We start from the raw sequence: 22,613 nt of genomic DNA, 5'->3' as shown, positions 1-22,613 counted from the left end.
GAAAAAATATTTTTGGAAACAAAAATAAGAAATATTGCTCACAATACAGGGACCCCTCCATCAGTCCTGGCTTCACTGTCCACCTGGCCATGAGGGAACCTCGGGATGGCCACTCCTGCTTTTTAGGCTTCAGTGAGCTCATTTTCATTCTGATCTTTCCAACAGCCACGTATGGTAAGTGGTGAAATTACCATCATCTCCATTTCACAGATAAAATAACAGGGCAGGGACAGTAAAGGGCACAGCCATGTCCTCACTGCTCAAAGGCAGCAAGCAGCACCAGGACTCAACCCCACACACCTGCCCCACGCCGCCCGGCAGTCACTAATGAGCGCAGAGGTGGGAAAGGAGGAGACAAGACGCATTCGGGAATGCCTGCTACATGTGCCCCGATTCCTGTTTAAAATACACGAGAGGAGACTCAGTCTTTGATTACACAGTGACTTTCATGCAGAGCACCAGGGAATTGGACACAGCTTCAGAACAACTTCAACACCCTCTAGATTCTGCTAAAAACATGAACCTAAAATAGGAACATCAAAGACACACAATCTTTAATTCAAAGACATCTGATCTCAGATATGGTCCTGTACGATCCTAACCCTCAGCCCGCCTGTGGACCACACAGCCTGTGACCCAGCACCATCCGTCAGCTGCTGTGAGCAGCACGTGACACAGGGGAGGGTACGGCCAGGTCCAAATGGAAAACCCAAATGAAGCAAAGGCTCATGCTTAGGAACCCACCAGAACATCCCATCAGCCCAGTGCCTACGGGTGTCATTCAACTTTCAGAGCAACAGTCCTCAAAACACGGTGCTAAATGAATCGAGTCTCATGCAACTGCACCATGGCCGACACATGAAGGAAACCATGTTTTCAGTAAATCTCATGGGGGCCTTCTTAGCATTTTCCACAGATGGGCTTCATCACTGGATGAGGGCAGGTTCGCTGGATTGCGGTATTTTACATATTCTATAAATGTAAACTGGATAACTCACTGCTAAAACGGACCCAAAAGTGAAGAAATGGTCCAAGTTCAGGGGAGGGAAGAATTTTCTGGAGCAAGTTTAAAGCAGAAAGGGCCCTGAGTTAGATGGCAAAGGGAAGGGGACAGAGAGCAATGAGGAAAAACAGCACGAGGTGGGGGTTGATGACGAGTATTCCAGGTGGGGGTGCAGCATGTGCAAAGGCCCCATGGCGGGAAACAGGGAGCCACGAACAGGGAACTGCACGGAAACAGCTTCTTGCGGCAAACATTCCGGAAGACCCATTGCGGGCACCCCAGGAAAGAGGACATTTTGCAGAAAACTCGAGAGCCAGAAAGGGGAAATCTGGGTCTGCCAAAAGGCAACAGAAAACACCGCGTGCAGAGAAGTGACATGATAAAAATGGCTCCAGAAAGATTATCCCGGCAGCTGTGTGTAGGATGGTTTCAAGCCGAGAGAGACCGGAGGCGGGAGATCTGCTAAAAGAACGTTCTCCTGACTCAAGCTCAGGGTGAGGAGGGTGTGGCTGGGCAGAGCCTGCGTGGGGAGACAGCGCTCAGGGGAAGGGGGATTCCAGGTCCAGCCTCAGTTTCCGCATCTGTGAAAGGTGAGGCCTGACCAGACGATCTTTCAGCTTGCCCAGGTCCTGACTCAACAGAGTTCTGTCCTGAGATCCCAGTATGATCTCAGGGTAGGCTGCATATGAATATGAAATCAGGGAGACGAAAAAAAAGTAAATCCCAACTTTCACACCTAAAGAACAAGGCCTGGTTGGAAAACTAAAGTTCATGCATTTTTTATTGTGTCTTAAAATCTTCTCTAATATATAAGATTGCATCTGTGCTAATTAAAAACAGATCAAAAAACATTCTCAATGTCAGCTCCATGGTTTCTAACCCAACCGGGCCCTCAAAGGCGGTCCCACAACGGCATCGTCTTTGCCGTCAGCCCTCACCTGCCCACACCTGCTCCCTGTCTGGCCATGACCATGCCTGCTCCACTTGCTAAACAGCATGAGCCCATCACCTTCTCCCGTCTCCTATGCCACCAGCAGTATCCCCCCCAGACGCCAGCTCCTCCCAGACACTCGTGGCCCCAACCCGCTCATCCTCACACAGCCCCCGGCAAGGTATTCCAGCCACAAACTCAGTGTGTTCTTATGACTACCAGCACAAAAAAAGCCGCTAACATGACCTAAAAGGCCCTCACAGCCTGGCCCCTAACTGCCTTCTCAGCCAAATACCGGTTATAACCTAAAACAGGACCCCAGCGGCTCAGGGCACCAAGCCTCAGGTAAGCACTAGGATGCCCCTGGATCCCCGACCACCTGTGGGCACACCCCAGCATTATCCCACACTCTCCACCCGCCTCCTTCCCTGCCATGGTCTCTGGTGTGTGGGTGGCACAGCCCTGACAGTCAATTGACAAATTCAGAATCCTGGCTTCCCAGCCAACGCCCAGCACTTTGCTCTTTCAAAAGCACACCTGGGGGCATCACCCAGAGGACGGCACCCCAGCTGGGGATCTGACACACATGGGGCCCCTCTCCAGGCCCCCCAGCCATGCCAGCCACTGGTCAACCCACAGTCCTCAGATTCACAAAGAGCTCCACCCCTCCCTCTCTCCCTGGGCCTGGAATACATTCACCCCCACCTGCCCCTCGTTCCTACTCACGCACCAGACCTCACCTCAAATGCCGCTTCTCCGCTGGGCTTCCAGCTGCTCCCACAGTCAGAGCTCAGTTATAATTAAGATTATTAAAAACATGTTTAGCAATTCACTTGCTTGGCAATTAGTTTTTTTTCTTTTTGAGACAGGGTCTTGCTCTGTCGCCCAGGCTGGAGTGCAGTGGCAATCACAGCTCACTGCAACCTCTGCCTCCTGTGTTCAAGTGTTCCTCCCATCTCCCGAGTAGCTGAGACCTCAGGCAAGAGCCCCCACGCCTAGGTATTAATAATTTGAGTATTTTTTGTAGAGACAAGGTTTTGCCACGTTGCCCAAGCTTGTCTCAAACTCCTGAGCTCAAGCAATTCACCCACCTTGGCCTCCGAAAGTGCTAGGATTACAGGATACTTAATATTTATCTCCCTCCACAGACTCTAAATCCAGAAAACACTGTCCTCTGTATTTACAAAAGCACACTCAAGGCCAAACCCAGTGACAGGCACACTGGGGCTTATTGGTAAATACATCAAATGAATGAATGACTCATCAGTAATAAACCCTCGTGTCCTCTTTTGTATCCACTAGACATGCCAAAAGCCTCTTCTAGAAGACCATATTGTGAGCAAGCTTCCAGAAACTCAGCCAAAGTCATCCAGATTATCACAAATTGCTAGGATGATTTACCAGATGGACTAAAAATATGTATCTTGGTTACAACAGCACACTGCTTGCTTCCTTACTTGCTTTTTTTCTTTCTTTTTTAGAGACAGGGTCTCACTCTGTCACCAAGCTGGTGTGCAGTGGCGTGTGTGGCTCATGGCAGCCTCAGACTCCTGGACTCAAGCGATCCTCCCACCTCAGCCTCCTGAGTGACCGGACCACTGGTGCACACCACCATGCCTGGCTGATTTTTTTTTAGAGGTGGGGTCTCACTATGTTGCCCAGGCTGGTCTGAAACCCCTGACCTCAATCTTCCCTCCTTGGCCTCCCAGAGCACTGGGATTGCAGGTGTAAGCCCCGCACCTGGGCAGGCACACTGCTTTTCAATCCCTACTCTGTGGCCTTGGACGTCTAAGTAATATTATTCCTAGCTTCAGGAATGTAAGATACTGACACTGCAACCACTGTTTCTAAGAAAAGCTCACTGCACCTTTCAGGAAAGGCATGGGCACAGAGGAAGACAGGTAAAACATGCAAAACCCAGGCCGAAAGTGTCTTGGCTTCTGTCAGTCCTGGATTTTTTAGGAAGAGAGTTGTCCCATTGTTTAAGGTTCAATGAAATCTGTCCATGTCAGTGTGGAACAGAACCGTGTGTCAGTGAGATCGGGAAGTACTCGGCAGAGTTGGCGACGGGATACGGCAGTGACAGTGGACGAAATCCGTCAGGGTCTCGCAAAGTGAGCCCCAGGAAAGGTTGTCAAGTGTGGCTGGGAGGCCTGCTGCAGAGGCTGCCGTGAGGACTCGGAAAGGCACCTGCTCTGAGGCCTCCCACTCGGAAAGGCACCTGCTCTGAGGCCTCCCACGCCATACCACTCACTCCCCACGTGGAGCGGTGCGGCTCCATCCTCACTCAGATCCGCCAGGCAACCGAAGCTTCCCACCCTCGGAAAGAGGGCTCCAGGGAAGGTAGACAATAAGGCAGGGCTGTTAAATGGGGAATTAAAGTGCACCTGACACCGCGCCCAGGGTCGGCCCGTGGTGGTGCCGCGAAGGCCCTTCCTGCTGCAATCACACGCGGCACCGCGCCGCCCGGACAGGAAACGGCCTACCCCACGGCGGGCCACTCAACATACCCGGCTTTCTCTGTGCAGGATTTTTTAAGACCTCAAAGAAAATAACAAGTATTTATCTATTTCATTATCTGGGATCATCTTAGAGGACACGCAAGTGTGTCTGTGGAGTGGATAAGGCTCCATCTGGTGAGCCGGCACGTTTTTATACCCACAGCATTCGAATGATGAATAAAGAACTCGAAGCTCCTAGGGCTGCTGGCTGCTCCACCAACTACTTCCTCCCTCTCCATCCACCGTCTGTGGCTCCTTTTCATTCCCCCAGGCATCTGTGCCTCCCTCTCAGCGCCTCGCGGAGAACTTCTCATTCCTGCAGGTCTGTCCACAATCTCAAAAGACCTTCAGCGGCACCTCCCATCTCACAGGCATCCCTGCAATTCTTCTTTCCTGGAAGTAAATGTTCGCTGGCGTAGTTATGATTTTAAGGCCCTTATTCTTCCTAGTGACTGAATGTCCCATTTCCCTAGAGGGGGCTTCAGAACAAACCCACCAGGGCCCTGTGAGCTGGAAACCCAAGAAAGAGCAGGGGACGGCCTGACCTCCTGGCACCGATGAGCCTCCAAAGACGCGTTTGTAAAGTTTGTGTTCCGTGATACAGAGCAGCAATTCCTCATAAATACTGGGCCTCTCCTCTGCGTAAGTGACGGGGTCCGCAGCAACACCCATCCGGCCCTAAACGGTCAGGTCTGCGTCCCACCAGTAAACCCTCCTGGCTTCTCAACACCTCTGGTTGCACATTTGCAAGACACATGGTAACACTTGCCCCAAATACACCAAGTTAAAAGACTGAGCTTAATCTGTTCCCTTAAGGAAGAGGTGTAGGAAAGTGGTAACCACACAATGACTGCAGTTTCTGCCGTTTTTCACGTGATAATAATTGGGAACCGAGTGAGGGTGATCCACTTAAACAGCTGAGAGTCGCCTACAGAAGGCTGCTCTGAGGACCCCAGAGGTCGCCTTCTTGGAGGGGCAGGAGTGGGAGGCTCTGAGCCCGACGTGCAGTGCCCTGGGCCCAGCTCACAGTACCATGAAGGTCTCCCCTACCCACCTTGAAGGCGCAGCATCCCGTCACAAGCATCCCTCACGGGCGCAGCCTGCACCTCCAGGCTGCCTCTCTCCAGTGCCTCCCGGCCGCCATGGCATCTCCCCATTTATAAATTTCAGGAGGGAATTTAAGCCTTCATCTTCTGGACAGCCCCCATTGTGCTCAGCAAGGACAGAGCTGTCTGGAGAACCTCCTGCCCCATCCCCTCCTTCTGACTCCACACCAAGCATAGGCGGCTGGTGCTGACCCTACACCAAGCCCAGGCGGCTGGTGCTGACCGGGCCCTGCCATCAGCAGGGGCATCCGGCTCAGCACTGCTGCACCTCTGCCTGGCGGCACGACCGAGATTGGCACATCTGTGCTTCTTGCCTGACTGTGGCTCTCCGGCGGGCAAGACCGGGCCTCATCTGCCCTTTAATCCATGGGTGTGAGACCGGCCCAGGCACACTAGGCTGGAGGAAGGCGAGGCATGAGCATTGAGCAACGTGCACCTTGCCTTCTGCGCCTGCTGGTGGTAGCCGGCAGCCTGGGGATTATCTGAGTCTCTCCTCTCTGTCTCTGCTTCATGGCAGGACAACTGGACAGAACGATTCAGCCCACACTGACCTCACAGTGAGGAAAAAGTGACAGACCAATAATTTCAGCACAAGGAAGGGAGAAGGGGGGCAGGCAACCCAGCACCCTCACCTCCAAGCGGCAAGTGAGATGAAAACTGGGTGAGTGAACGCCAGGGAAGAACCTGGGCCACACCAGAGCCCTGGAGGGAGACCCTCTCCTAAGCCAGAAGCAAATGACCACTTCTTTAAGGAGAAAAAAAATGGGCCTGAAAAAAGTGTCAGATGAACTTCCTATAAGGACTTACTATGAAGTGTCAGATGAACTTCCTATAAGGACTTACTATGAAGTGTCAGATGAACTTCCTATAAGGACTTACTATGAAGTGTCAGATGAACTTCCTATAAGGACTTACTATAAAGTGTCAGATGAACTTACTATAAGGACTTACTATGAAGTGTCAGATGAACTTACTATAAGGACTTACTATAAAGTGTCAGATGAACTTCCTATAAGGACTTACTATAAAGTGTCAGATGAACTTCCTATAAGGACTTACTATAAAGTGTCAGATGAACTTCCTATAAGGACTTACTATAAAGTGTCAGATGAACTTCCTATAAGGACTTACTATGAAGTGTCAGATGAACTTCCTATAAGGACTTACTATAAAGTGTCAGATGAACTTCCTATAAGGACTTACTATAAAGTGTCAGATGAACTTCCTATAAGGACTTACTATAAAGTGTCAGATGAACTTACTATAAGGACTTACTATAAAGTGTCAGATGAACTTCCTATAAGGACTTACTATGAAGTGTCAGATGAACTTCCTATAAGGACTTACTATAAAGTGTCAGATGAACTTACTATAAGGACTTACTATAAAGTGTCAGATGAACTTCCTATAAGGACTTACTATGAAGTGTCAGATGAACTTCCTATAAGGACTTACTATAAAGTGTCAGATGAACTTCCTATAAGGACTTACTATAAAGTGTCAGATGAACTTACTATAAGGACTTACTATGAAGTGTCAGATGAACTTCCTATAAGGACTTACTATAAAGTGTCAGATGAACTTCCTATAAGGACTTACTATAAAGTGTCAGATGAACTTCCTATAAGGGCTTACTATAAAGTGTCAGATGAACTTCCTATAAGGACTTACTATGAAGTGTCAGATGAACTTCCTATAAGGACTTACTATAAAGTGTCAGATGAACTTACTATAAGGACTTACTATAAAGTGTCAGATGAACTTACTATAAGGGCTTACTATAAAGTGTCAGATGAACTTACTATAAGGACCAGAAAGAGACAGGAAACTCAGAGACAAGTTTTCCTAACCTCACGATCCAACTTCCGTAATGTCCCAGGGGAAAAAAATATGAGGCCTGGTCACAGAGTTATGAGACGGCCGAATGAGGACAGATGGCGAGACACCTCCTGAGCGACTGTCAGAAACTTGCAGCAGCCAAACACCAGGAAAACGCTCCTTTCCACGAGAGGGTGGCCGGACATCCAGGAAAATGCTCCTTTCCGTGAGAGGGTGGCCGGAGATCCAGGAAAATGCTCCTTTCCGTGAGAGGGTGGCCGGAGATCCAGGAAAATGCTCCTTTCCGTGAGAGGGTGGCCAGAGATCAGCGTGCCTACGGACACCTGTTTGCTGATGGAAAAAGAAACTTCCAACCGTCCACAACTCAGCCAACTCACCTTCTCAGACAAGACGAGCAGGGGCCCAGTGACAAATATTTCGGAATAGGTCTATTTTTGGACTGGACATTTTTCAGAAACTAAATTTAGCCAATTTGAATTCTTTTTTAAAAATGCTATCCCATTAGGCCTTTTGAAATAGGGAATCTACATCTCGTTATAAAGACAGGAAACACTGTTCTCCCATCAGCCTGAAACACTGCAGACGGCGAGCCGTGGGGGCTGCATGGTAGATGGACCTGTGCAGGGGAGGGCGGAGGCAGACAGGGATGTGGGCCAGGTGCCGTGGAAGTCAGACATCAAAATGTACGGCCGTTAATTATCTGTAAAATAATAGCTCACTTGTAGCTTTTAAAAGTCATGTTTTCTGTTACCATTCATTGGCAATTTTGACCATTTTCTAATGCTTATTAACTGAAATATTGGCTTCTTTAATTTTCTGTTTATATTCTTTGTCAATTTTTATGCACTCAGGAAAACCCTTATATTTGGGGTATTAACCGGTTTCTAAATGCACTTGATTTTATTCCTGTAGACATAGAAAAGATTCGAAATGTTTTCGTTAGATCAATCGATCCATTTCTGTTCCTTTTTATTTTGGTTTCTTTTGTTACTTTTCCTGTGACGTCCTCCCTGAGCCCACTCTGCACAATCGCCTTGACCTCCCCTCGTGTGGCAAGGATGCGGCACGGCCAGTGCCCACGGGTGGTGCCAGGGTGGATGCACGTGTCTAGAGAGAGCTCTGGCAATGGCCTCCAGACTCGGGAACGTTCGCCCATGATCCGGCCTAACCAGCCCTAGGGAGACCCAGGAAAAGCCCTTCCACCCAGGAATGTGAGCGTGTTTGGAAGACAGGCTTTGCAGAGGTGATGAACTAAGGCTCTTTGATGAGGGGATAACCCGGGGCTTTCTGAGTGGGCCCTGACTGCACTCACATGTGTCCTGCTTGAGAGATCTGAGATGGATGGAAGGGGAGACCCCAGGAGAAGAGGAGGAGGCCACGTGGAGACAGAGAAGCAGGCTGGAGTGATGAGGCCACAAGCCAGGATGCCTGGAGCCATCAGAAGCTGGGAGAGGAGGGGACCCTCCCCGCACCTCTGGAGGGAGCAGGCCCCAGGATGCCTTGGCTCCAGGCTTCCAGCCTCCAGCACCAAGAGCGCGCTCTGCCGTTTCGGGCACCCGATCTGTGGTAACTTGTTATAGCAGCCCCTAGGAAACTAAACACACCCATTAATCAATAATTCTGTTCCTAGGAATTGACTGGAGAAAAAAAGATCTACATTTTCAGAAAATATTCAAAAAAATACATTAACCACAGAACAATGGCCAAACATTTTTGTAAGTAACTGAAATGTCAAACAATAGGGGAAAGTTTTAATCACACTCCATATGGGAATATTACACATCGATGAAAATTAACTTATAAAAGGATGTTTTGAATATACAGGCAAATTCTTAGAAAAGAATATAAAGTGAAAAAAAAACAAGGTAATTTCCAATTCTGATTTTTAAAATAATTAGGAGAAGGCTGGAAAGAAACACACCAATAACCTATAATAATTTCTAGGTCATGGAATTATTGCTGACTTGTAATACATTAATTAGCTCCTAAATACTTAGCAGATAAAAAGACCAGAAATAAAAGAAAAGAAGGCCAGGTGCAATGGCTGACGCCTGTAATCACAGCACTTTGGGAGGCCGAGGCAGGGGGACTGCTTGAACCCAAGAGTTTGAGACCAGACTGGGCAATATAGCGAAACCCCAGCTTTACTGAAAATATAAAAAGTGTGGTGGTGTGCACCTGTAGTCCCAGCTACTCAGGGGCTGAGGCAGGAATATCACTTGAGCCCAGAAAGTCAAGGCTGCAGTGAGCTATGATGATGCCCCTGCATTCCAGCCTGGGTAACAAGCAAGGCCCTCTCTCACATACAGAAAAAAGAAAAGAAAATGTACAAAAGTAGCCTACTCACCTCCCGTTATACCACCAGATACAGAGACAGCAAAATAGATTGTAGGTGAGAAGAATCTCAACAGATGTAACAAATATAATAAAAGTTGTCAGAAAGCAAAGATCTGGCAGCCAAGGAAAGGTCTCCACGCCGCACAACAAAGCAGTAACCCCGGGGTTTCGCCCATCCTTGTCCACTGGGAAGCCACTGGCTGCTTTCCGAGAGCATCCCAGTCCACTGCAGAGGAGGACTCTAAGGAGCGGGCAGGTGCTGATGGGCAGTGCAGAGCACCTGTGTGCCACCACGAGCTCCTCTGTGAGGCCGTTTGCAAATTCACAGCACTGCGGGGCTGGATGTCACCCAATATATGTAAGCACTTTTTAAAAAGCTAAAGTGCGTGGTAAATGATACGAGATATTCTATCTCTCGGCTCCTCTATGGTTTGGACTCTGGTGCTTTTCTGGGAGAAAACAAATGCCAGGTAAGGGCTTCCTCCTCGGGTCACAGTGTGGGATATGCTGACCCAGCGACGCCCACATGGCCCACTCTGTTCCCACCCAGGGGCCCTGCACCCCTGTGGCTACGTGGAGCATGCGGCTGAGCTGAGCTGGCTCTGTGGACCTCAGTCTTGGAGGAGCGAGACAGAGACAGAAAGCACCAGAGCCTGCCCATCCCACCACGGAGTCCCCCACGGAGCCCCCACCAGAGTCCACCCATCCCACCACAGAGGCCGGCCCCATCCCACCGCAGACCCGCTCATCCCACCGCAGAGCCCCCCATCCCACCGCAGACCCGCCCATCCCACCGCAGACTCGCCCATCCCACCACAGACATGTTCGTTCCACCACAGAGCCTGCCACAGAGCCCCCCATCCCACCACAGACACGCCCATCCCACTACTGAGTCCCCCACAGAGCCCCCCCAGAGTCCACCCATCCCACCGCAGAGCCCGCCCATCCCACCGCAGACCCGCCCATCCCACCGCAGACCCGCCCATCCCACCACAGACCCGCCCATCCCACCATGGAGCACACTCATCCCACCACAGAGGCCCCCACCCTGCCCCATCCTGGAGCCCCCGCACCCAATCCTGCCACACAGCCTGCCCGTCCCGTCATGGAGCCCCTCATACTGCTGCAGAGCCCCCCACCCCCGCCCTGCGCCCCGTCCCACTTCGAAGGTCACCCTCCAGCCGCCTGTGTCCTCCGCATTCCCCTCGGCCGGAACGTGGCCTGTCCCAGCCTCTCCGCCTTGCTTTTCGTCAGCCAGAGCTTGTTTCTGGAACTTGGGACCAAAGATGCCTAAGCGAGGCCCGGCGGAGAAGCCCATCGCGTGACTGGCGCGGAGCACGGTAAATGGTGCATTTGTCACTGTGGCTCGATGGTTTTCAGAGGAGGTTTCTCCTTCCCTGTCTGCTTTATGATATCTTGCAGTCTTTTTATTGAATGAAAACGTAAAGAAGTCCCGTAAGACTCAGAAGTATGAGGCGCTGTGGGTAGTACACAAACTCAGAAGAGCAGTCAGAGGCGGGGCAGTGCCCGGCAGCCCCTCACCCTCTAGAGCCTCCTGGTCTCTAGGACAGGCCGGCTTTCCGGTGTCGCTCTCCCCAGCCCCCCGAGAACCAGGACAGCTCAGGCCGGGAGGGCGAGTAAGACCACCCCAGGCCCAGGGCAAGGGGCCCATTTCCCTTCCTAGCCACTGGCTCGGACATGGTGAGATGTGAGGGGAGGTCTTCCCGAGAACTCACAGTAAGGTTTCCTTACTGCAAACGCCTGCAGGGCCAACATCACCCTAACAGAGGCAACGTCCTCGTATCATGCCTTCAGGGCCAGCGTCCGCAGCCAGCAGGGGCTACACCGGGATGGTGAAGGCCACAGAGCAGACAGCGGGAACCTGGTTGCTGAGGATGCCCGGCTGTGGTGCTTTGTGGTAAGAACGCACAAATCCTCAGTTTCTGTTTTGTGTGGGACTTTCTATTACATGCAGCCAAAAGTATTCTGATACAGCAAAAAAAAACAAAAACAGAAAATCAAAACCACTGTCCACCTCAGCACCTGCCAGTGTGCAGCTGGCGTTCTGATCCACATTCATTCAGCAGATGAGGCGCTCATGCCCAGCAAGGTGTCAGGCGCGGGGACACTGCCATGACCACAGTGGACGGCCCTCTATCCCACAGATCTTCTCTCCCAGCCCGTGGCACTGGATGGTGGAGGCTGCGCCCCCAGCTCTGGAGACCCCTGCCGACGTGGCCTGTGGCTCTGTGTGACCCCACACGGGATCCAGTGCGCCATCTGACCCCTCTTCCCCAGTTTCCTCATCCGCAGCCTGCAGACAATGCCAGCACTGACCTCACAGGGCTGGCATGAGAATTCTATGAGTTAATGTGAGTAACTCGCCCAGCAGTGCCCAGCACATAGGAAGCATTCAACAGATGCCAGATATGATCAGAAAACATCGAAAATAAATAAGTCGAATGGGGTGTGAGAAGGCAAGGGAGCCGGGAGCACTGGAGGGATGGCACCCACTTTGGCCTGGTCTCTCTGAGAAGCTCCACATGTGGGAAGGCTTGGAGGAAAGCAGAGATGCAACCCTGGCCTTCCTGCAGGGCACACGGGCCCCGACCAGGACAATCACTGAAGTTCAGGCACCAGCAAGGAGGCCTGGGTGATGGGGGCAGAGTGTTGAGGGGATGACCTTGGCTGGCCTGAGCGGGCCGTGAGGGGTGGTGCGGACCCCCATAGGCAGGTGGCCTGGCACTGAGTGAGATGGAGATGTGATCAGGCTTCTAGGGTTCCTCATTCTGGAGTCGGTATCCTTCCAGTCTGGTCTTTATGCTCCAAACTCAGTAGCTTTAGGGAAATGGGATGAAAGTATTCATACTGTCTTATAGTCCGTTCTCTTTACTTAATATGGTATGAACACCTTCTTATAGAATTAGGTACTTAACTTCCATCTTTTTGTGGATGTGTATTTTTTATAACATTGCTGTATCACCATGAATATACCCAATCCTGTTACTGCTGTTTTCCAATATTATACTACGAAACAAAACTGGAGGGAACATCCACTTAGCTAACTTGCTGTAAATTCATGATTATTTCCTTAGGAAAAGTTTCCAGAAGTGAAATTGCTGGGACAGTTACATGCAAAGAAGAGTTTTTTTAAAATTGAGTGCTGCGACTCTTGAGAAAATACCATTAGAGAAGCAAGTAGCTGGATAAATTGAAGACTGGGAAATACTGTTTGGTTGCTTTAAAGAACTACGGAACTCAAGTTTCACCAACAAAAATAAAACTTTGAATCTAATTATAGTGACAACCTAGAACATTTTGTTTCAGACCCAGTAGTGCTTCATTCTAAAATGGCCACAACAAAAGGTTGAAACTACAACTCTCAATTGTTTATGCAAATTTCTAAATTATATATAGTATAGTCAGAAAACAGATGTTTGGAAATTTGCTCAGAATGTCAAAATATTACAAAGAATGTTACAAAATGGAAATTATTTTTAAAGAGCTAAAGGTTTCATATTAAAGACCAAGAAAAAAGGTAAAGAACCTGCCGCTGTGCTTGTCTCCAGCACCCACAACTCGGAAGCAGCGGGAGAAGGGACGGTGGCGTAACGAGGCGTTCACGGTGTGTATTTACGAGTTCATGCAACTGTTTATCCAGTGACATGGCCTAAAACCCCGCGGCAGGTGTGGGGATGGCCTGGGCTACCCCTTCCCGCCATCTCTGCTGCACTGAGGACAGCATGTGGACAGACGGGGGGATGGGGAAGCCGGGACCCAGCCCAAGCGAGTAATTCGGAGGCTGGGAGCATGACCTCACTCAGGCGTCGGGGCCGGGGAAGCAGCATTCCAACTAGGTTTGAGAGAACAGACATGAGGAAAAGACAGAATGAAAAGCACCGTCAAGTGTGGGTGAAGCCAGAGTGTTGCTGGGGCACAGCCCAGGCAGGGAACAGGGAGTGACCGTGGGGAGCAGACAGCCAGCACCCCGGGAGGGTGACGTGGCCGGAGAAGAGGCAGGGAGTGACCGTGGGGAGCAGATGGCCAGCACCCCGGGAGGGCGACGTGGCCGGAGAAGAGGCAGGGAGTGACCGTGGGGAGCAGATGGCCAGCACCCCGGGAGGGCGACATGGCCGGAGAAGAGGCAGGGAGTGACCGTGGGGAGCAGACGGCCAGCACCCCGGGAGGGCGACGTGGCCGGAGAAGAGGCAGGGAGTGACCGTGGGGAGCAGACGGCCAGCACCCCAGGAGGGCGACGTGGCCGGAGAAGAGGCAGGGAGTGACCGTGGGGAGCAGACGGCCAGCACCCCGGGAGGGTGACGTGGCCGGAGAAGAGGCAGGGAGTGACCGTGGGGAGCAGACGGCCAGCACCCCGGAAGGGCGACGTGGCCGGAGAAGAGGGAGGGACGCAGGTTGGCCTGGGGAATCTGTACCTCGAGGAGGCGTCAGCCCCTCTTCTGCACCTTCAGCCATTCAGATCATTAGATGCGACCCACGGCCAGGGTTCAAGGGTGATCAAGACCCTTCCTCACAGAGTGGCTATTCCAAAACATCAAAGACAAGGAAAGTGGGAATTACAAGGTGGTGAGAGGTGTCACCCTAACAGTCAGAGCACAGAGAAACCTTCCCAACCCAATCTCGTGGGTCGGGGGTATATGCGGAGAGGAGACGCTGCCTCTAAGCTTGCTGAGCGAACGAGCACTTCTTCCCAACGCACAAGATGAGAGACAGAAGAGGGAAGCGGCGCTGGGTCTGAGAGAACCACGATGATGGCTCCATCCATAGACTGCCACGGCCACCAGACCAACAGTCACTTACCTTCAGCTAAAACAGGTGTCTGGGCATTTAGATGCAAAGACTCAGAGGAAACGTGAAGGCACGTGAAACTTGAGAAACTGCTGTTGTCTGCAGGACACACGACGTGAATCCACGTCTTCAGCCCTAAACCACAGTAGCTTAGTGAGTGATCCAGACATGAAGACCCGGCCACGGAAATCACATGCAAATACCAGCAAAAGGCATTGTGCAGTGGCCCATGCCCACAATTGCAACATTTTGGGAGGCTGGGGTAGGCTGATGGCTAGAGCCCAGGAGTCAGAGTCTAGTCTGGACAACATGGTGAAACCCCATCTCTACTAAAAATACAAAAAATTAGCTGGGTGTGGTGGTGCACGCCTGTAGTCCCAGCTACTCGGGAGGCTGAGGTGGGAAGATCGCTTGAGCCCAGGAGGTCAAGGCTGCAGTGAGCTATGATTATGCCACTCACTGCAACCTGAAACACAGGAGTGAGACCGTATCTAAATAAGTAAGTAAATAAATACCAAGAAGAGGTCATCAGTGCTGAGGGTAGGTTGTGCATGTGAGTTTTGCTTTTGGTTTATTTCAAAGAAACCAAATCAAGACAAAATCATTAAAAAATACTTCTGTATTTTTAACTGTTATATATTACACAACCCCAGCCCCTGAATATAAGATCTACCCTCAGAACATCTCTTACAAGTTAGTGCCAGAGAAAATTTATCTTCACCAAAAAATGAGTATGCAATGTCTACCCTGAAAGCATGATCCTGAGGTTGAACATGGCTTTGTGGTTTTGGGTTTTGTTGACTTGACTCCCTGGAAGCTCAGTGTCAAACGTGATGCCCAGAGAATTACGTCCATCCTCATGCTTATCACATTTGTTTCTTCCGATTTTCTATTTCTATTTTCTAATTAGCATTTTTTCCCTTGTCCTTCTGTGGTTAAGTTGGGTCCAAAACTTTTTGCAAAGTGGCAAGAGATATACAAAAAAGTAAAACAAGACCAGAAATAATAAATAAAAGAGTTTTGAGAGAAATCAAAGAGTGGCTTGATAACTTCCATTGTGGACTGACTCAAAGTAGGCCTCAATTGTATTTTTTCATGATAAAAATAGTCAAGACTAATCCAGCATTTACTACGTGCACCATTCTTATCACTTTACAGTCATCAATTCATTTAATCCTCCTTAACCCTATCAAGTTAATATTGCATTGGCCCCACTCTTAGTGATGAGAAAACTGAAATACGGTGAGGTCAAATAAAGAGCCAAATGCAGCTGGGAAAAGTGACTCACTCCTGTAATCCCAGCACTTGAGGAGGCCAGGGCAGGAGGATTACTTAAGGACAGGAATCTAAGACCAGCCTGGGCAACACTGCAAGACCTCCGTCTCTACCAAAAAAAAAAAAAGTAAAAATTAGTTGGGTGCGGTGGCATACACCAACTACTAGAGAGGCTGAGGTGGGAGGATCACTCGTGCCCAGGAGGTCAAGACTGCAGTTAGCTATGATCATGCCAGTGCACTCCCGCCTGGGTGACAGAGGGAGACCCTGTCTCTAAAAAGCCACTTGCAATGCTGTGCAAAAGTCACAGGACAAACATTCATTACACACAAAAGGATGTTTTTCAATACCGCCTAACTTAAAATACATACTCTATGCACCCTTGAGATCATTCCCATTTTTCTTCTTTTGTACAGAGTATGAAACATTTTAAAGACAACGATCAGTCAGATTCACAGGTTACTTTAAAAATTTTTAACACAAGTTTACAGATGGGCTGGTTCCAAATGTTTATTCATTGTTTAAAATGGTTGATTTAAATTTTTCTCTTTTTTTCCTGCCGATACACACAATGTACCATATAAGAAACAGTACCTGAAGATGAACAAGCCTTTCCCTGCAACAAGAGGTTTAATGTGGAAATGTCTGAAGAAACTAAAAACCCATACATCCCATTTGCTTGTCAGGGACAGAAAACTCAGTTCAAAGAAACAATCTCCTGGTTTATGTAACTGAAAGTCACGGGGTAATGATGGTTCAGGCATAACTTAGTTCAGAGCTTCCAACAGCATCCTCAGGACCAAGCGCTCTGCATAACAGCCGCCCTTCTCCTCCACAGACAGATGAGGAAGGTGTCATTTCCAGACAGGCCATCCCTGCAAGGCTGTGCACTGATGCCACAACTGCAGGCCTTACACCTTTCCCGCTGTTTTTCCTAAAGCTTTCCTCTCCTTGAAAGTTCCCGCTCTTCACTCATCCAGTTGCTCTTGAGAGGGAGCTAGGGCTCCGGCCAGTCAGGAGCCACCTCTGACGGGAAGTAGGGCCCGCCAAGCCAACCCCATGAGGTGGCAGGTGTTCTCTAAGGGGAGCTGGCTGCTGCCTGGAAAGGGAAGCGTACACTGAACTGCAAATACACCAGAGTCTGCAGTAACGGTTCTAGAAAGCTCAACTCCTGAAGGCCCGCCAATAAATACAGACAGGACAGTTCCAGAACTAAGGCAACTGACATTCCACATGAAGACACTGCCATCAAGTCAGGAGAGGTGCACCTGCAGCGGACACCAATCACCGGGATGTCAGAACAGCCAGGCCCCTCTCCTGGAGCTAAAGTTAAGGGACTGCATGTCAAGGCCCATGACCTGAGGACTGGGAGAAGATTTTCATAGGCAGATGAAGTCAGTGCACAGAAGAATGACATGAAAAAAGAAAAACAGAGGTTTACAGATGAGCTCCTACTGCCTTTGCTGAGGAGATTAATTTGTTACTGCTGTTAAGCCTTGGAAGGGAAAGGTGGCTACCAGTAGATGCAAGATTTAAACTAGAGTTTGCACACCCTACGACCCCATGCCTGGTCAATGCCAAAGCCCATCTGCTTAACTTCCCTAGAAATTAAAGTCTTTTGTCATGAGCACACGTGAAATCACTATGCTCAGTTTTTGTATGCACAAGTACCCAGGAAACAACAAAACATATTTAAGAAGTTAGTGGCACTAGAAAGCCTCGTATGATAAAAACTAGTTGGTAAAACTACGGTTGATTAAGAATAATTTTTAACTGCATAGAAAGTGTGCCCACTAACTTCCTGTATGGCAGCCTATAATTCTTTTATAACCAACATGCTGGCAATGCTCTAAATATGACTCCCATCTGGCCAAAATGATGAATCATAGTTATTTTTATTGTATCCAATGAATGACCATGGAGCATCCGTCCTGAGGGTCAATAAATAGAATATTTAATTAACTTCATTTTAAAATCTATAATCAAAATATACATCATTCAACTCCTTGGATAACTGAGGAGTCATGAAGCTTTTCCTCAAATACGGTTATATAATAAAAAAATTATAGCATTTCTTCAATTTCAACATTATGGAAGATGATATCTTCAAAACAAAACAAAACAAAATCCTCTCACCCTTAAAAAGATATTAGAGCACTTTAGTTTCAGAATTAGTTGGGTTCTGGGTACACAGAATCCAATGTAATTTAAATTCCACGAAGCCTATTTTTGCTTTTAATATTTAATTTGGAATTTCTACCAATTTCAAAACTGAAATAAGTAGACACAAATAAAAGAAGCAATAGATTGCCACAGAAGGGCATGTATGTCACTGGGGAGAAATAATGTCATGTGATCTGAATTCTACAAAACTAAAAATCGAATTAACCCATTTAAATCACAAGTAACAAAAGGCATATAAAAAGTTGGTAAATAAATACATGTTTATTTCTGTCTCAAGCTGTACCACTTCGGACAATCATAAGTGCAAAGTTCTTTCGAAGAATAACAAATAGACATTGAATACTATGAAAAGTTGACTTAGAAGGCTTATCTGAGAAAACATCTTCGTGCTGAGAAAACTTTACTTTTAATTACTTCGTTCCTTTGAATTATTTGACGTAGTACTCATTTTGCTTACAACTCTTACCCTTTAACCTGAAATTATAATATACAGATTTGACGCGGTAGATCAACAGAGGAAGCCATTCTGTGCCTCTCTACTGCTTACCCAAGAACACGGGCGATCACCAAGGAGTGACAGTGAAGGGGCAGGAATGGCGCACAGAGGCAGGATGCGTCCCAGGTCATCACTGAGAGCAGATCCCATGCGCCTGAGCTGCCGCGGTGAAGATGCCTCAGGTGACCCGAGACAGAACCGAGGACAGGGCCGGCTCTGTGTCACCTCGGTCCCTCCACGGCCTCCCCGCCCAGATGTGCTTGGACAGAGTATTGCCTACAGCCTGCTCCCCATGCTGCCAGATGTAGGGGATAAAATATTCTAATGTGTTCTCTTCCAAGCAATGAAAAAGTCACACCATCCAGAAGGAAATGGTACGCACACTCTACAATTACTATTGGAGCCAAATCTGTGAGTCACCCAGCTGCCGGCACAAGACAATTTGGCTACTGGAAAATCCTGATTAATGACATTTTTTTAAACCCAGAGTAACAACTTGACCTGCCAAGAATTACCATTTTTTCATTATTTCTCCATTTTTGGCCTTGGTTATCTATTACCTTTCTCAGAGAAAAGGAAGTAAAATGAAAATGGTGTAAGGTGCGTTCACCTCAGGCCAAAATGTGCCTTCCAAGGTGCGCTGGGGCCGGGGTTTAGCGCAGCTTGGCGACCCGGGGGAAGGGTCCTTGGAGAGCCTGCTGGACTCCCTCGGGCTACGCCGAGGTACCGGGTTATTTCCCAACTGCAAGGACAATTAATTCACGGGCTGTTGATGAGATTCCTCCTGACAGAGCGGATTGTCGGGCTCCGCCAGGCTCTGGGACCGGGTCTCTGTCCGCCGCGCCCCAGGCCCGACCTCTCCGGGGGGTACTCCCCTTCGCGTCGCCGGAGCTGCCTCCAGCCTCGAGTCCGGGAAGACGGGAGAAGCGGCGGCGCTTTGGAGAATATTTACAGTTCTCAAACCCCCCACAGCCCGGGCTGGCCGAGTTCATCCACACGAAGGATAAATTCACTGCTGATCGCTTTATCTTTAATCGATACAAGACCGGTGCTGCCGATAAGTCACGAATTTCCAATTCCAAGCCGTGGCCGGGATCGCCATTCACCGGCTGCGGCGGCGGCGGCGTCGCGCAGGGGCTGGAAGGACCCGGGCTCCAAGCGCGCAGGGCCGGGACCGGGGGCCGCGAGTTTCCGACGCGCATCGCAGACCCGCCGCGCACCCTCGCCCCCGCGCCCGCTCTCCACCTGCGAACCTACGCTGTCCAGGGGCTCCGCCTTCTCGCCGGCGCCCACCTCGCCCAACTATCTCTCCTCCAGGCCCCTCCCCGGGTTCCCAGGTCCAGCCTGCTCCGAAGCCTCGGGCACCGCACACGCCGCGCGCTGAGGGAGGGCCGGGCGGGGAGAGGCGTCCAGTCCAGTCCAGTCCAGTCCAGCCCAGCCCAGCCCAGCCCAGCCCCACCTGGGCGCGCAGGCAGAGGAGCCCGCGTCCGCCGCCCCCCAGCCCTCCGCGCAGGGCTGTAATAATTACATCCTCATTATTTCTCCTGCAATCGTTAGCGAAGGAGCCGGAGACAGCAACAGCCGCTGCCGGGGGAGGCTTAGTTACAAAACCCTGCGCTGGGTAGCGCCTCGCTTAGCAACCACCCCTAAAAAAGCCCCCGTGCTCCTCGCTCGCACTTGGAGAGCCGGGCGGCGGCCACCCCCTCGCTGCGCGCACCCTCCACTCCGCCTGGTCTCGGCAGCCGCTGCTGCCTGGCACAAGGGCCCCCTCCTGGTCGCCCCCGCCCCCGCGAGCCCCCGTGCGCGCAGCCCAGCCCGGCACCCTTCATTCATTCCCGGTCCCCGTCGGCGTTTCCACCCGGGCTTGGGGGGAGGGGGATGCAGTCTGCTGCCCGCCGCCCCCACTCGCTCGCAGCTGCCCCACCGGAGCTAGGCGCGTAGCCCCTGGCCCGCCGGCACCCCCCAGGCTGTGCCCCCTCCACCCCGGGCAGGCAGAGCGGAGAATTTCACACCTCCGCGGCCCCGTGCGCTCCCGCACCCCCGGAGCCCAGGGTCCCGGCACCCCCGAGCGCGGCCAGGGATGCGCGGAGCCCGGCGAGGAGCGCAGCGCGCGACCCCCGAGCACAGGCTGTCCCTGGGGTCCCCAGCGCTCCGGCCCCGGCGGGCGGCACGACCCCCGCTCGCCCCCGCCCCCAACCCTGACGCCCTCGGGGCGTCCCCGCGGGTCCGACACACCGCCCCCTCCCCGCCTCGACGGCTCTCGGAGCCCCGCGCCCGGCTCCCCGCGCCCAGCTCCCGGCAGCCCCCGGCGGCTCGCACCTTCCTCAGCGCGGACATCCTCGGACGCTCCGGGCTCAGCAGGTGCGGGGCGACATGGCGAAGCGGCCCCTCCTCAGACCGACGGCTCCCGGGGCTCGCGGGTTGGGGTCAGTACATCCGTCCGCGGTCCGTCCGTCCGTCCGTCCGCCGCTGCAGGCGCCGCGCGCTCAGACCGCGCTCGAGCCCGGCGCACGGTCGGTCTTCACGGCCGGCGCCTGCGCACTCGGCGCCCGGGGAGGCACCGGCGCACTGGGGGGCGGCCGGCGCGCGGCTGCATCTGGGGAAGGGCCCGGCTTGGGGAGCGCGCGGGCAGCCCGGCTCCAACTGTTGCGCGGGGCGCGCGGGTCACCCGGGGACTGTGCCGGGCTCCCGGCGGGAAAGCAGCGGCCTCTACCGCGGCGCGCGCAGGCGACGCTCACCGCGCCCGAAAGTTAGCGGGGGACCCGGTCACACCCGTCGCCCCCGGGCAGGGTCAGCCTTTCTGGACCGCTGTTAGAGACGCGCCGGCTCGTTTGTGCACGGGACTCGCGCTCGGGTTCGAGTCGGCTCGGCGCCCAGGGGGGCTCGCGGGGCAGAGGGGACGCGGGGCGAGGGAGGCGCGGGCGCTTGCGAGGGTCTCACTGCGAGGTGCGGCCGCCGCTTGGGTGCTGGAGGCAGAACCTCCCCCGGTTTCCACTGGCGGGCTACGCTGAGGTAGGTGTGCGGCGGCGGCTTCTCGGGGACCCACCGGGGGCGCCCCGAGAACCTGGGTCCGGACGCAAGGAGCGCCCCCGGAGGGGGCTCGCCGCCTGGGTTTGCTGTGAGTGGCGTATGGACGACAGAGCCGAGGAAAAGGGAAAATCGATCCGGGGAAGTGGTGTTGACAACCACAGCAGCCGGGAAGATCAGCCACCCTGGCCACGTGTGGACGGACCCTCGCCAGGATCATGGGTTTTCCCTTCCAAGATCGGAACGCGGGAGCTAGACGCGCTGGTATGGGGATCCCTGGGCGGTCACCGACCCTGGGCAAGTCTCTCAGCCCCAGTTTAACATAAACGCGGAAATGGATTTCTGCTTTCCACCTGCATGGCTACCGCATTTAAATGAGATAAAAGATGCGAAAACAAACCGCATAGAAAGACGGATGGGAGTTAGAATGAAATCAGGTCATCCAAAATATTTGGAATGGACAAACCAATCTTTTCCAGAAATTCCAAGATCTTTAAACAAAAAACAGGCTCTGTAAGAATTTCCCGTATAATTGATCACCATAATATTCATCAGTTGCAGTTTATTTTCAAGGCAGAGTGCTAAACGACGAGGGGGTAGAAAGGTGAATGGGAGAAAGAAGTCCGGCCGCTGTCCATTTCTTCTAAATGTTTCCCGAATCTATCAGTGGTCTCCACTGTCAAAAAAAAAAAAAAAAAAAAAAAGGTGCATTCAGCGCCCAAACCTCAGCTAGGCAGAGATTCCAGGCCAATTTATTTTCATTTCACAATTTACTTTCCCTTTGCTTTCCTCCCCTGCATTTCGTCCCCATCCCTTCACGTTTTTTTTTTAAAAAAAATATATATATATATATTATTTCATGCAACAGCAACAAGAAAATCACACAAATGTACTGACGGCCTCTCCTGTGTTCTCAGCGTGTGAGCAGCACAGAAAAACCACGGTTGCCGCCCCATGAAGCCTTCAGTCTAGAGAGGGATCCGCCCAGAAGTTACCCAAGGAACAGACAATTACAAGTTATAATTCTCTGAAGGAAACATATGGAGTGTTATTGGTGAATGTGAAAAGGGCAGCAAATACAGTTTGTGACATCAGAAAAGAACTTTTT

General features: G+C 51.4%; 3 protein-coding genes across 4 annotated transcripts in view; 1 reads left to right on the top strand and 2 right to left on the bottom strand.

Moving 5' to 3' along the window:
• Positions 1 to 21,123, bottom strand: part of DLGAP2 (DLG associated protein 2) — a 1,020,080-nt gene extending 998,957 nt beyond the window's left edge. Inside the window, exon 1 of one of the 2 annotated variants that reach the window (XM_024345426.3) lies at positions 20,798 to 21,123. In XM_024345426.3, coding sequence (XP_024201194.1) covers positions 20,798 to 20,815 — 18 coding nt within the window. In that variant the 5' untranslated portion in view covers positions 20,816 to 21,123. The remainder of the gene's footprint in view (positions 1 to 20,797) is intronic. The other variant, XM_024345427.3, reaches the window with a different exon arrangement.
• Positions 18,225 to 20,212, bottom strand: LOC134810805 (uncharacterized). The gene has a single exon (XM_063816854.1). The coding sequence runs from the start codon at positions 19,678 to 19,680 to the stop codon at positions 19,210 to 19,212; it is 471 nt and encodes a 156-aa protein (XP_063672924.1). The 5' UTR covers positions 19,681 to 20,212; the 3' UTR covers positions 18,225 to 19,209.
• On the top strand, positions 20,852 to 22,613 carry LOC107976195 (uncharacterized). The gene is made up of 3 exons (XM_016959001.4): positions 20,852 to 21,133; positions 21,233 to 21,769; positions 22,423 to 22,613. Exons 1-3 carry the CDS (start codon positions 20,852 to 20,854, stop codon positions 22,534 to 22,536), a joined length of 933 nt encoding a protein of 310 aa, XP_016814490.4. The 3' UTR covers positions 22,537 to 22,613.

This window comes from Pan troglodytes, chromosome 7 (genome assembly GCF_028858775.2).
Source record: "Pan troglodytes isolate AG18354 chromosome 7, NHGRI_mPanTro3-v2.0_pri, whole genome shotgun sequence".
Taxonomy (NCBI): Eukaryota; Metazoa; Chordata; class Mammalia; order Primates; family Hominidae; genus Pan; species Pan troglodytes.
This window is presented reverse-complemented; position numbering and strand designations above follow the sequence as displayed.

What these genes read in the sequence shown, in the direction of transcription:
- LOC107976195 (XM_016959001.4), top strand. Translation starts at nt 20,852, where the DNA reads ATGGCGAAGCGGCCCCTCCTCAGACCGACGGCTCCCGGGGCTCGCGGG. An exon ending in GGCTCCAACTGTTGCGCGGG is followed by an intron (nt 21,134 to 21,232) that starts GCGCGCGGGTCA and finishes CCCGAAAGTTAG; the next exon opens with CGGGGGACCCGGTCACACCC. An exon ending in CGCGGGAGCTAGACGCGCTG is followed by an intron (nt 21,770 to 22,422) that starts GTATGGGGATCC and finishes CTGTGTTCTCAG; the next exon opens with CGTGTGAGCAGCACAGAAAA.
- LOC134810805 (XM_063816854.1), bottom strand. Translation starts at nt 19,680, where the DNA reads ATGCGCGTCGGAAACTCGCGGCCCCCGGTCCCGGCCCTGCGCGCTTGG.